The sequence below is a fragment of the Perognathus longimembris genome, chromosome 11 (genome assembly GCF_023159225.1).
Source record: "Perognathus longimembris pacificus isolate PPM17 chromosome 11, ASM2315922v1, whole genome shotgun sequence".
NCBI classification, from domain to species: Eukaryota; Metazoa; Chordata; class Mammalia; order Rodentia; family Heteromyidae; genus Perognathus; species Perognathus longimembris.
This window is the reverse complement of record NC_063171.1, coordinates 37,051,700-37,066,263: the sequence shown is the minus strand read 5'-3', so window position 1 is coordinate 37,066,263 and position 14,564 is coordinate 37,051,700. Positions and strand designations below refer to the sequence as shown.

Sequence of the window (14,564 nt, the reverse complement as noted above, 5' to 3'; positions counted from 1 at the left end):
ATTTTTCTGCCCAGGCTGACTTGGAACCTCAGCCTCCTGTGAGCCATGGGGCACCCACCTTATCACAATCTTTTTTTTTTTTTTTTTTTGGTCAGTCATGGGGCTTGAAATCTGGGGCCTGGGTGCTGTCCCTGAGCTTTTCAACTCAAGGCTAGTGCTCTACCACTTGAGCCACAGCACCACTTCCAGTTTTCTGGTGGTTAATTGGAGATAAGAGTCTCACTAACTTTCCTGTCAAGGCTGGCTTTGAACCGCCATCCTCAGATCTTAGCCTCCTGAGTAGCTAGGATTACAGGCGTGAGCCACTGGTGCCCAGCTTTTATTTTAATTTTTTTCTTTCAATTTCACAATTGAAGAAAGTGAGACTCAGAGAGGGCAAGTAACTTGCCCAAGGTCACACAGTAAGGATGAAGCAAAGCCAGTCTTCTAATTATCACAACTACCTTAGCAGGTTTAGTTCATCCCCTGCCTTCCCTGACCAGTCCCTCACTTTGTCTTCTATGTGAATAAAAGCAGAAATAGAAATGAGTATGAAGAGGGAAAGACCCAAGATCCACCTTGCCCATTTCCTTGAGCTCTTCTTCCTGCTCCAACCGAAGCTTGTCAGCTCTCTGCAGGAGGTTCTGAGCCCGCTCCTTGGCCTCCTCCTCCAGGTCACTGAGCTTCTTATGGAAATTCCACACCATTTCTTTCTGCTTCATGATCTTCTTGCGTGTCATCACAGCATCCTGAGGAGGACCGTTCTGAATTAGTGGGGGTTATTCCCCGTACCCTCCTGAAGTGTGCCACTAGTCTGGCTACCACGGGTGTGCGGGGATTGGTGCCTGAGCCCACCACCATGCCCTCAGAGCAGAGCAGTATAAGGAGCTGACTTTCATCCTCAGCCCTCCCCTGGGCCCCATGCAGTCCCCCTATCTCAGGAAGGTCTCTCTCCACACTCCGTACTGCAATACTTCTTCATCCACACCTTGCTTTAGGATTCCCTAACCAGTGACGCTGGCCTCTCCCGAACGCTCTGCCACCCGCTGTAAAAAGGAAAGATCAGGGAGGTGATCTACCACAATGGCTTCCTTCTCCTTCTTCAAGGCCTGCTCCCTGTCCTCCAGTTCTTCTTTGGTCGGGACGTGGGATGCCTCCTTGATCCGCTCGAACTCCTCAGGGCTGATGATCAGCGATTGCCCAGAAGGGTCCTCTTTGGGAACACTGACCCAGGAACAGACAGAGTTAGAGAAGAGCGGGAAGGAAAGCTGTGGGTACCTTGCTCCAAATTCCTGGCTCGAGTCTCCTCCATGCTAACCCGCTGGCAAGGACTCAGCCAATGGCAGGAGAAAGTGCATCTGCACAGCCCACTGTCAGGAAGGGTTGCAGGTGAAAATCAAGGGCTTGTACAGATGAAAGACAGAACTGAAGTCCTTTAGCTCTAAGGTCCAGTTCATGCAATACCTACTCTTTGCAGCTGTCAAGATCCTCTTCAAAACACACACACACACACACACACACACACACACACACACACACACACGCGCGTTAGGTCCCTTCCTTTGATTTCTAATATACTTTGTTCTTATAGCCAGTATTATGGTCGATGGTACAGTGTTGTTGTTTTTTTCCAAGTTCCTTTGGGATATGAATCTGTCTAAACCACATTGGTGGCCCAGTCTTTGGTACAGTACTAGGCACTGAGTGAGCACTCAAAACAAAACTGTTGAACCGATCCTTAAAAAAAAACAAAAGGGCACGGGGACGCCAGACAGGGTTGGAATAGATGCTGGTGAGAAATCTAAACATCCCTGTTCATCCAGCCTAGAGAGAAGCTTTGAACTCTAAATATTAATTAACATCTCTGATCGACAACTACCAGAGAAGTGTCTATGGATGTCTCCTGGTAGCTGCCCAACTGCATTCAACAAACCTATAGCTAATTATAATGATTACAAACAAATGACATGCCTTAATGGGGGAGGGAGGAGGGGGGTGGGGAATAAAGCTGCTTCTGGGCGAGGCAATTTAACAGACTCACGGCCAGAAGACGCAGACAGTCTGAGACAGGAAGTGAAACCTCATCTAATAAAACGAGTGTGGAGTGGGAGAAGGCAGAATGAGTGAGTGGACTGAAGGCTTTAGGAAGAAGACCTTGTGCTTCACTGAATGGCTGGGGCTCTAGCGTGGCCAGGAGAGAGCTGACTTTATGATAGCAGGTCTGGGGGGAAAAAAGATTTCGGGGGTGGGACTGGGAATGTGCTTAGCAGTAGAGTGCTTGCCTCGCATGCATGAAGCCCTGGGTTTGATTCCTCAGCACCGCATAAACAGAAAAGGCTGGAAGTGGTGCTGTGGCTCAAGAGGTAGAGTGCTAGCCTTGAGCAAAAAGAAGCCAGGGTCAGTACTCAGGCCCTGAGTTCAAGCCCAAGGACTGGGAAGGAAGGAAGGAAGGAAGGAAGGAAGGAAGGAAGGAAGGAAGGAAGGAAGGAAGGAAGGAAGGAAAAAAGAAAGAGAATTTCAGAGTATCTTCAAAAGAACACTCCACAGAGGAAGCCTTTCTCAGGCCCCAAGCCTGACTTCATGGCTGCTGCCTGCATCTGAACACTGGATGCCAAATCAAGCTCAGGAGGGGACTGCGGAAAGACGTCCAGCTCCTGGGCTGTCTTCCAGCTGTGCCGCCCCAGCTCCCGCCACAGGCAGTATTCTCTGATATTCCCAGTGGCTGGAGACAAAGTGAAAGAATAGTTGCACCCGAGTGAAGCATTAACACCAGCGTACACCCTCTGAGCATAGTGCTGGCTCCTGGCACTTTGCTGAGACTAGGTGTGAACCCTGCAAGGCCACTTCAGACAGGAAGCAAGGCTGAGCCAATCACAGAGGAATCAGGGGAGCCCCTTGTGAATCTCTGCTGAGACCCTCAGCTTCTGAGAAGGAGTGGGGAGAGAAGGGAGGGGGCTTATTAGGCAGCCAGTCGGTTCCCCTTTGCATCAGCTTCTCCGTGCTTCCAAAAGGAAGTGATTCCTCTGGATCGCCTCCCTTCATGCACTAAAGGGGACACAGGGAGGAGCCACTAAGCACTTCTCTTCTGTCAGCCCCTTAGATTCCCACAGCCCACCAGAAGAACGAGAAAGGAGCTGGGAGAGAAGGGCAAGGAGAGTGATCAATGCAGAGGGAGAAAACGAGAGAGGCCAAGAGGGAGTAGAATGGAACCATGAAACAGCAGGAGGAAAATGAACATGGGAGAAGGAAGAATCGGATCGACAGAACAAAGCCAGAGCAGTTTCCCTATTTTCCTGGGAAGAGCCTTGCAGGTAGAATAGGTTGAGGGAGGGAAGTCCTGGGAGACTGTGCCCTGAAGACTCACATGAGCTCTCGGACCATGTCCCTCGTGATGATCTGGATGGTCTCTGGCTTGTGGTCCATGCCCAAGGAAGCAAGAGATTTCTGGATGGCATGTTTATCTCGGAGCAGCACAATGGGGCTGTCATTCTGGCCATGGGCCAGGGGCTACGAAGTCAGAAAAGACAGATTAAAAGGTGGTCACCTGACTTCCCGCTACTCAGTCTTAACTTCAAATATAACCTTCCTCTCCCCAGGGAGCAGCAAGTATCTACCCCTACTTTAAAATCTTAGGGTGTCAGACATAGCAGTGTGCACCCATAATCCCAGCTACTTGGGAGTTACAGGAGGATCATGGGTCCAAGCAAAAACACAAGACCCTATCTTTAAAAAGGGTCCAAGCAAAAACACAAGACCCCATCTTTTAAAACAAACAAACAACAACAAAGCACTAAGAGCAAAAAGACTAAGTCGTGTAGCTCAAGTGAGTAGAGTGATTGTCTAGCAAGCACAAGGCTCTCCCTGAGATTGAACACAAGGCTCTGGGTTTACGCCTCAGTCCTAGGAAGAAAAAAAAAAAAAAAAAGATGGTTAGGAATGAAATGTAAAGTTTTAGTCTCTAAATTCTTCTCTCTCTATGAAAGTGTCTCCTTTATTAAAGAAGGGCTAATTATCTCTGGTGAACCACATACTGTGGGTTTGAGGCAATACAATTTGTTACAGACGAATCCACTCTCTGATGTTCCTCATTTTTAATTCTTTCTCATGATGAATGTACTTTGAACCGTCCTCCCCCCCCAAAAAATCCTGTGGAGAGAGTTAGGCATAACTAAATGTCTGGTAGTCATCCACCCTCAAAAGCTCATGTGGTTGAGTTCGAATTCAGCGGCATGAAGACAGAGCAAACGTGTGATGTTTTTTGAAACTTCCTGCTCACAAAAGGCTTAGATCACAAGAAAACACAATTGCTTATTTCAGGGAATTTCCCAACACAATCGCTCCTGCCATCATTAATGTGGTAGCTGGGGTCTGCGGCGAGGCCAGGGGAAGGCCTTGTTGGTCCTGATGGCTGTAGTCTGCACACCGTCCCCTGACTGCTGCTGCCCCCTGCTGCCCACCCCACTCCCATGCGTGCAGGACTCAGTCATGCTACAGGCCGCTTCTGCCCCCTACTGGCTGAAAGAGGTCCTGGGTATTCTTCACACCCCTAGGAACCGGCTGGAATTTTTCTCTTTTTTTTTTTTTTATTTAATTTTATTGTCAAGATGATGAACCAAGGGGATGCAGTTACCTACGTAAGGTAATGAGTACATTTCTTGTCAAACATTGCTACTACCCCCTCCTTCATTTTTCTCCCACTTTCCCTCCCCACCCCCACCAGTCACCCGGGGCCCCCAAGTTGTAAAGTTCATTTCCAACATACTGTTTTCTGTCTCTTTTATTGGCAAGCAGGACTATTCCTAAGTACTCAGCCTTTTCCCAACCTCCCTTCATTTTGATTAGAAAATTCTACATGGGCCTAACCCCCTCACTCCAGAAAAATACATAAAAGGTCTGTAAGTAAAACCTTGCATTCCTGCGATTCTTTCCTTGCCAATAGGAAAACTGCTTGGGGGAGGGGGGTTCAGAATGAAAAAGACACCCATCTTGAACCCTCTGGGAAGTTTCTTTGATTTACAAAGGGGAAGAGACAGACATTAACTTGCTCCTGACCCATCCCTCATTCTGCCTTTCTCCTTCTTTCCTTCCTCCTCTCTTCTCTCTCCCTGTCTTATGACAGTGTCTTGTTCTCCTTTCCTCTTTCCTTTCACTCTTTCTCACCTCTCTAGCGCTCCTTTTCTAACACTGCAGGAGTTCTTAGCTTCTTAGTCTAGAGGGGAGTTGCACATAAAGGTCTGTCCTTTCCTAAAGCCAGGTGAGTAATTTAGTTGAGCATCTTGGGAAGGACTAGAAAATTCCATGTAGAGCTGTACTCTGTGCTCCACATGTGTTCTACTCTGATGCTCTTTTGGGGTGGAAAAGAAAACACTTGCTCTGGGCCTGCAAGTTGGGCCCATGGGTCTACAGATATTTTCATCCTGGCCTCTTATAGAGCTGCCACTGAGCTTTCAGCAGCTGAGCCTCCCTTCGACGCGACAGCAGTTTTTAAATACTGAGAAGAATGTAAGGACCTCAGAGATGCAGGAAGCCAGGTAGCTATTCCTGCTTGCCTGAGCCAAACTACAAGCCACAACTCTGCAGTGTGGGCCTCAGCATTCCCTTGCTTTGTCTTCAATCTGAGAGTTACCTACAAGAGCTCTGTGACTGACCAGGGCCAGCCTGGTCCTGAGCAGCACAGATCTGGATTACTGCCTCCCAGTGGCAAGGGCCTCCAGGGGTTTGCTGAGTGTTACCTTGATAACTCCAAAAAGGCTCTCATCCACCTCAGAGCTCATAGCTTTAGTCCGGTAGCGAGTCCTGTTGCGTGACCTGTTGGAGGCAGTGGAAGAGGAGCTCAGGATACCACTTGTGCTTAGAGGCTGCAGGAAAAGGCAGAAAGCAGGGGTCATCAGTGCTCAGTGGCATCCAGACCCTGAGTAGCAAACACTTCTCAGTCTGCGCTGGAGGCCAAAGGAATATAACTTAGGTAAAGCCCAGAATAAACCCTGTAATGTAGGGCAAAGAGCATCAGGTAGACAGCATCCTCATAGAAGCAGGAGGTCTCTTGGTAGAGGCAAGGCACATTAAGTATACACACACTCTCTCTCTCTCTCTCTCTCTCTCTCTCTCTCTCTCTCTCTCTCTCTCTCTCTCTCTCTCTCTCTCTCCTTAATCCCAGGAACAGAAGAAGGCCAAATTGGCCAAGAAATACATGGGAAGGGTAAAGAAAACAGGAATCGTAGGAAGAGGAGTGCAATTTCACCTCATTGCCTCAGTGGCTTGAGCTTCCCACCAAAACAACCTCTTGCAGGGCAATTTAAACTATTTCCCCAGAAATGTGTAAATCCCTCTTTATCCCCCAATCTTCTCAACCTGAGCTCTAGGTCCCTTTCCCAAATGGCATGCTTCCTGGCCTCCTTCGTATCTGGCAATCTCCCAAGGTCAGAGTAGAAACCGGAAGATAAAAAAGGATGTTAAAGCACCTTATATTTGGTTGATGTCTAATTCTTTAAGGAGTTGATGGATACTAAAAGACTGTCCACTGAGAGGCTGGGGATATGGCCTAGTGGCAAGAGTGCCTGCCTCATATACATGAGGCCCTGGGTTCGATTCCCCAGCACCACATATACAGAAAATGGCCAGAAGTGGCGCTGTGGCTCAAGTGGCAGAGTGCTAGCCTTGAGCAAGAAGAAGCCAGGGACAGTGCTCAGGCGCTGAGTCCAAGGCCCAGGACTGGCAAAAAAAAAAAAAGACTGTCCACTGAAAGGGTGAACAAATGCAGCCATGGTACTCACTAGCTAGAAAATGAACTCTACAACTTGTGGGTGAGGGTGAGAGGAAAAACCTGGGAGAGAGCCAGGGAAGGAGTGATATCATCTAAAAAGAAAATGTAGCCCCTCTATACATCATCTTTAAAATAATAAAAAGTATTTACAAAAAAATAAGTGGGGCTGGGAATGTGGCTTAGTGGCAGAGTGCTTGCCTAGCATGCATGAAGCCCTGGTTCGATTCCACAGTACCACATAAACAGAAAAAGCTGCAAGTGGTGCTGTGGCTCAAGTGGTAGAGTGCTAGCCTTGAGCAAAAGAAGATCAGGGACAATGCCCAGGCCCTGAGTTCAAGGCCCAGGATTGGCACGCGCGCGCGCGCGCACATACACACACACACACACACACACACAAAGTAAAAATAAAGAAGATTGTCAGCTGCAATCAGGCAAACAGCTAACCAGTTTATAATATCCACTATGTGGTTTCTCTCTCTCTCAAGAGTATGCATTCGTCATCGAACCCAAACTCTAGGTATCTTCCATGTTTGGCAAATTCACTCATCTAATGCTGTGGGAGACTGAGCTGGTCTCCAATGACCAAAGCTGAAAACATCAGATATTTGTCTGCCCAGTCAGGCAGGAACCTAGGCTGTGTCAGTGAGATCACTCCTGCCTGACAGCAATGAGGAAACCAATGATGTAAGATACAGAGAATCCTTTCTGACAGAGGCAGCTGAGGTTGCAATACCCAGTGTGTCTGGGACAACACTGATGAGGACACCAGCAGCAGCAGCCTACACTCAAAGCCAGCAGTGTTGGTGGGCAAGGGTACCTTGTGGGGCCTTCTGTTTTTGTTTTTGTGTTGGTTCCAGAGGCAGGGTCTCCCCGTTCCTATAATCCAAGTCTACTTTTGCCACCTTGGCATCAAGTCTGTTGGCTCTCCAAAATCCTCTCAGTGCATTCCTTTCTACTTAAAGTTCTATTTTGTTTAATAATCAAGAGCCCAACAAACACAACCACCAATCCAAAAAATCAAGCCAGCTTCAGTCTGGTCTCAAGAGTGCAAGTCTATCCCCAGGAAGCAATTTCTGCAAGGGCTTTTGGATGACTCCAAAGCTGATTCAAAGCTCACTTTGGAGTACCCCATGCCTCCCTCCCCACATCTCTTTAAGCTGGGCTACCTTGGGGAATGGGCTAGATAAACTGGGCCTCTCCAAGCCTGAGAGCATCATCAGCCTATCAAGAGAACAGGGTAAACAGAGAAATGGACTGTTCATTCCAGGTCACTTAACACTGGACAGTTATTTTGAAAGCTCTCTGTGAACTGCCATTACCAACCAGCCTCCTCCCCACCTCCAGCACCTGTTCCACCTGTATCGGGTTTTCACACTAAACTGGGCAATGACTCTCCAGCTGGCTCTGTTCTGAACAATGGGCACTGCTGTATGTGCCTTCCCCTCGAGCCCAGTACTGCCAGCAAAAGGATTACAGACGGAGCCTCCCCCTTCACATCCTCAGTCAGCCCCAACACAGCAGAGCAGAGAAGCTCAGATTTATGAGGAGGTAAATATAGCAGCCAGAAGATGCCTAATAACAGTCTCTGAAGGGTTATTAGATGGTAGGTGGTAAGAAACGCTCCTCTTTCTACTGAAAATAGACTAAGAGGAAATGAATAAAAAACTGCAGTAGGTGGGATGGAGGCTAAGTATTGAGAATAACTGGAAAGTGGAAGGCCTCAGATCATGAGGGATGGGGTGAGTTCTGTATATAATTCAGAAAGGAGGTGTCGGGCCTAGCACACTGTAAGGACCCAGTACACGTTTGATGAAGAACAATGAAATCTGAGCAAGATGGCTTCCCAAGGACTACAGACCAGACTGAGATCAGAAGGGTTTGGGAGAACACGTCTGATCAATTCCGAGTCACTCCACCATCCACATTTTCCAGACCGCGTCTGTGGTCTGCACTGCGGGTAATAATCTACGTGAAAGGGCTTTAGAGTACAGATGGAAAGTATTATTATTATTTTGCATTTGTTTTCCTGTTTCTTTTCCAGGCCTCCCACAGGTTTTCCCTAGGCGAAGTGCCCACCAGACTGCAGGTTCCTCAAGGCTGAGGCGGCGGCTCCTCACTCCCCGGCCCTTGGGGCCCAGGTCAGAAGGAAGTCACCACAGGAAATAATCAACTGCCTGAGCCGAGAAGTCAGAACAGAGGAAGGAAAACAGATGACCACAGAAAAGTGGCCTTGAGCAGGCCACAGGGAAGCTCCGAGCGCCAGGGGTGGACGTCTGAGCAAACCTCATTTGAAAACTGCTGACTTTGGAGCCACAAGCCATATCCCAGGGCTAGAATAACCAGTTTTGCCAAGAGTAACAAGAAGGACTAGGGAGGTCACTGTGTAAATGGACCAGAAAAAATGAAAAACCAAGCAGAAATGAAAAGTTGGATCCCCCTGGGCCAGAGGCAGTAGCCAAGAGGCTCTTTTAGGAGGTGAAAGGCTGGTTTTACTTCTTGCATGAACAAATAAATATTCCTAAGAAGCTCAACAGTGGCTAGAGAGAAGCCTGCCTGGTCTGGCTTGTGGGGAAGGCAGTTCATGAAGGAAAAGCAGCTCTGCCCTGCTCCCAGTAGCTGAGGCAGCAGGGGGAGCTAGGCCAGGGCAAGACAGATTGTGGTCAGGTAGTGACGTCAGCCTGGCTTTAATGCCCTCATCTTGGTGACTCCCTTCTCTTCCTAAAACCATCCCCCATTTCAAGACCATAAGAATCCTGCAAGATACCAAACATCAGTGGCTTACATGTGTAATCCTGACTGCTCAGAAGGCAGAGATCTGAAGATCAAGTATGTTTTGTTTTGGTTTTTTTGCCAGTCCTGGGCCTTGGACTCAGGGCCTGAGCACTGTCCCTGGCTTCTTTTTGCTCGGCCTTGAGCAAAAAAGCTAAGGGCTAGCACCCAGACCCTGAGTTCAAAGCCCAGTGCTGATACACACACACACACACACACACACGTATCTAGCCAGAGTAAGGGGCTCTAAGAGACAGTCCAATGTAGAAAGATTATTGGCATAAGCATCGATATAAGGAAATCTCCATTAACATATTAGTTTTAAAGAAAACGTATTTTAACGCATACGTAAGTATTCCTATAGAAGTGTTTTGAGGGAGGGTATGCATTCAAGATGGATCACAGGAAGAATCTTCACAGAACTATCTAACGGTAATTTTAGGTGAATTTTACCATCTTAAGATGTTTCTCTTATTGAGTAATTTCTTGCCACGAGTAGGGAACTATTTTTATGGTCAAGAGAAAATAAGAAAAGTTTTATTTAGCTGAGAATGAAGTAGTGATCAAGGGCCTGGAACCCCAACTCTGAAGGCAAGAGATTACAACCCGCAGAAACCACAGCACTGTAGAGGCCAACACCAAGGGTGTGGCACTCAAATCCAGCAGGACAGAGATGACATAGGATTGGAATAGCTCGGTGTGGAGTTTCTCTGATGTCATTCCAACACCTGTCACCTGAACAAAGACAAAGGTATGTCCTTTCCTCCCTGCCCTTGGGGTCTAGTTTCTCTCTTGCCCAGAGCCACCACACACCAGCAAATTCAGGCTTCACACTCTTGGTCTGGCTCTACTTCCCTTCCTACAAACTTTGCTTACTAAGAAGATGGCGATTCCCACACACCAGACCCCGTGCCTTTTATTCTGAGTGATCTAACCGGTTATCCTTTCTCCAAATGGACCAGGTTGCCCACGGGTGGGGATGCCACCTGAACATGATACCCCAGTCAGTACTGACATCCCTTTCCCTTCTTCTGGAGGAGGTTATATTAATCTCTCAAACGCTCATACATAGCACAGGACTTCCATCCACACAACAGGCCTGCCAGGAATCTCTGGGACCTACCACTGCTGAAGCGTGTCCTTAAGTTCACCCAAGTAGTCGCCTTTTCCACCCACAATCAGTTCCCATAGCCTTAGGCCACCCACCCCCTTCCTGCCTCTCAGGGACCAGCCCACTCAGGCTCTGGCGTCCCCTTTACAACCCCACCTTGACCTTGGTGGCCTTCTCCTCTTCATGACCCTGATAGTCCTCAGGAGACCAGGGATGCCCCCCAAGCCTGCCACATTCGTCCCCATCTCTCTTCAGGGCCTTGTAAACCAGGGACCCTCCTCATCCATTCATCCATTCACAATTATTGGTTGAGTACCCACTGGATGAAACTGAGGCTCAACGGGGCATTAGGCAGCCTATCCATGATCACCCTGCTAGTTATAGGGCCTCCACCTGCCCTACACACACACACACACACACACACACACACACACACACACACACACACAATTCTGACCAGTGAGGAGCCCTGGCTAGATTGGAAGAGGAAGAGGAGGAGGAGGAGGGGTGGGACATCTCTCCCTGCCAAGCTTTTCCCACCGTCCTCCCAAATCCCAGGTATCCCGCACCCCTAGACTGAGCTCCAACTCCTAATCGCACCGCTCCTGAGCTCCGGCCCAGGTCAGGACGTCCCCCCCCCCTCCCCACCCCCCACCCCCCACCCCTGCGCCCAGCCTCACCATCTCCGCCTGTCTGCTGCGGGAACCACCGCACCGCCGCCAGCGCCCTGGGGCGCAGACGCGTTGCCACAGCAACCGCCAGCCCGCGTTCTCCGCTCGGGCTCCGCCCCAAGTTCCGCCCCGCCCAACTCGCCGCGAGGACGGTACCGGAGGGCTCCCCAACCTTTCCGGCCCAGAGCTGGGGCGGGGAGCCGGGCCTCTGAACAAACACGCTCAGCTCTTCTGCTTAGCTGTGGCTGAACTGAAAACCCTAAAGGGGTCTACGATGAGCCCAGGGTGTGTGGGGGGAACGGGCGGGGGTGGGGGGTGGCGGTAAAGATACCTCTAGAGCCAGGCTCAGGGTCAAGGTCTTCCCCTAGGATCCCAACCTAGGTTACCATGGTTACTGTTGCCCCAGTGCCCTGGAGGAGCCTGCTCAAACTTGATGGGAGCAGGGGCATCAAACAAGTTTCAAGACTCCAGAGAGTCCGGTGGGACCAAAGAAAAAACTTTCCAGCCCTAAGTATGTGCTTGAGTCCGAAGCAAACCCTTTAGAGCAATGGGCACCATGCTGGGCACCTGCAGCCCATGCTTATAATCCTAGCTAGCTATTCAGGAGGCTGAGATATGAGGATCACAGTTCCCAAGCCAACCCTGGGAGAAAACTCTGTGAGACTCTTATCTCTCAATAACCAGCAAAAAGCCAGAAGTAGGACTGTGGCTCATCAGCCTTGGGCAGGGAAGGTCCCCTGGAGAACGCATAGCAGGGCCCTGAGCAACATGTCCGCCTGGTCATGTATTTGTTTAACTTTACGAAAGTGAGTTGATTTAAGGAAACATTGATTTTGGACTTAGTGAAACATGTTAGTGTGGTGTCCAACAGTTGCGTGTTACAGTTCAGTTACTGTCCGCTGTCCTGGCGTAGGAAAGGATTCCTGCAACATTCCTTCTATTCAGCTGCTATGTCATCTCATAGGATGTTTGGGCGGCAAAGGATCAGCCAACCCTCCCCCCCGCCCCCAGAACTGTGCTCTCTGAGTAACACAAAAAGGATCTGTGAAGGAAAAGGAAAACAAGGTTTGAAATGTTCATGGCCACGAGCCAGTCTATGAAAGAAATTCTTCCGACCATCAGTGGTGTAAAACTGTAAGCAAGAACTCTGGTGTTATCAGTGCCTTGGTCAAAACAAAACTTCTCTCTGGCCAAAAAGAAACACAGTAAGGCAGCTTATATTTTTGCACACACACTAAAACCTCTCATGGGAGAAAAGCTGCCCGTGGATCACCTAAGTGGGGAGACTACTTCCATTTTTCCCACACTATGATGTTTTCCTTTTGCATTCCTCTCCTAGACAGAGTATTTTCAGCCTTTGAGTTTTCCTAAGTATACTGAGATGGTCTCTCCACCTTAAAACTATTTAGTCTTGGGTACTCATTTACCACGACTGCTGTAACACATTACCATGAATTTAGTAGGAGAAAAAAAAATGAGTTCTAGAGTCTGACACAGGTTCTGCTGAGTTGGGTGGGTCTCAAGGTATCTATCCTCAAGGGCTGCATGCCTTTGGGAAGATTTCACTTCTGACACTGCCCATTCTTCTTCCCTCACAGCCTTCCCCCCCAACTGTAAAGCCAGTATTGGGGGAGGGAGGGTGCTTGACCATTCTGAAGTAATTACATCTCAGTCTGGAGGGAGAGGAGTAGCCTACCTGGATTCTCCAACGTCATCTGCCATTTCACAGTCTATAACTTAATCATATCTGCAAGGTCTCTTTTGCCATGCAAGGTAAATATTCACAATTATGGAGATTAGAAATTGAACATTCGGGCCAGGCACCGGTGGCTCATGTCTATAATGCTAGCTACTTGGGAGGCTGAGATCTGAAAGTCGTGAGTTGAAACAAGCCTGGTCAAGAAAGTCAGTGAGATTCTGATCTCCAATTTACTACCAGAAAGCCCAAAATAGAGTTGTGGCTAAAGCACTAGAGTGCTAGCATTGAGCAGAAAAACCTAAGAGACAGTACAAGACCCTGAGTTCAAGCCCTAGGACCAGCACCAGAAATAATAATAAGTTGAACAGTTGGTGGTGGTGCAGGAGATGGAGGCAGGATTGCAAACTGGAGACAGCTGAGAAAAGTTATACCTCAAAAGTAGAATGCGGACTAAAGCAATGGAGCTCCAGTGGTAAAGAGGTGGATATTTGGGCTTTGAGGTAAGGATAGGGCCAGTTCTTCTGCCTACCACACTGTGGGAGTTAACCAAGATATTTCCAAAGTCCTGCAATGCATTTTCAAAGACTTCGGAAGACAAAACAAAATGTAAACCATGTATTCAAAAAGTTGATACCACTTAAATATGCACGCCAAACTCCCTTTGAACTCTTTAATAATATTAAATTTAACAGATTTCTGACTTGGACATATGTTAGCCATATATTTTATTCTTCTTTGTGTTAATAGTACTGAGGTTTGAACTTGAGTTCACCAGGCAGATATTCTACCACTTGATCCACATGTCCAACTCCTTTGTCAGAATTAAATGTATGTATTAAAGGACATAAAATTGACTTAAAATTAATGGCTTGTGAAGCAAAACTGGCAAAGACAAGCAATGAAATTGGTACAAATTATCTTGAAATTGAGAACCAAATTTTACTACAATTTTCAGATTATACAAGAAAGGTAATTCAGTAAGCAAAATAGACAAGTACTGAGTAGAACAAGTAGGCAGTTAGATTGTTTGGTAATTCACTTAACAAGGAGAAGAAAATCACACAAACACATTGAGATAATATTAAGTTTCTTGTAGACTTAACATAAAATACTGACTGACACGCAGTATGTGAACCTCTTATTACTATGCTAAGAGGAAGGTTTGTGACATACTGATTAATGGGTGCTATCAACTCAAAGAACATTTAAGATTAATTACTGAACAATGCTCTGAAATCCTACAACTCGTTGGAGAGGGAAGTTGAATACAGATTTCCCCCAAATCTGGCAATAATTATAAAAGCTGACATGATTTTACTCACAACAAACTGAGAAATTAAATATTTTAACCTATCAAAAATAATAAAATGTTGATCAATCCATGTTAGAAGGCTGAATTTTATTTTTGTCTCCAAAAAATTACTAATTCATTGCCATATGAAAAACATAACCATAATGCTAGGGTAATTAAAAAAACAAACAAACAAAAAACAGGCCAGGCACTGGTGGCTCATGCCTGTAATCCTAGCTACTCCTAAACGGAGATCTGGACATCATGGTTCAAAGCCAGCA

At 47.6% G+C, this 14,564-nt stretch overlaps 1 protein-coding gene across 1 annotated transcript in view; it reads right to left on the bottom strand.

Annotated features, from left to right (window-relative positions):
* Positions 1 to 13,008, bottom strand: part of Cfap45 (cilia and flagella associated protein 45) — a 30,097-nt gene extending 17,089 nt beyond the window's left edge. The window contains exons 1-7 of the mRNA XM_048358194.1: positions 12,990 to 13,008; positions 11,303 to 11,480; positions 7,909 to 7,963; positions 5,712 to 5,837; positions 3,344 to 3,486; positions 1,059 to 1,203; positions 558 to 728 (exon numbers count right to left, since the gene is read on the bottom strand). Coding sequence (XP_048214151.1) covers positions 558 to 728; positions 1,059 to 1,203; positions 3,344 to 3,486; positions 5,712 to 5,837; positions 7,909 to 7,963; positions 11,303 to 11,480; positions 12,990 to 13,008 — 837 coding nt within the window. The remainder of the gene's footprint in view (positions 1 to 557; positions 729 to 1,058; positions 1,204 to 3,343; positions 3,487 to 5,711; positions 5,838 to 7,908; positions 7,964 to 11,302; positions 11,481 to 12,989) is intronic.
* Positions 13,009 to 14,564: the final 1,556 nt, after the last annotated feature.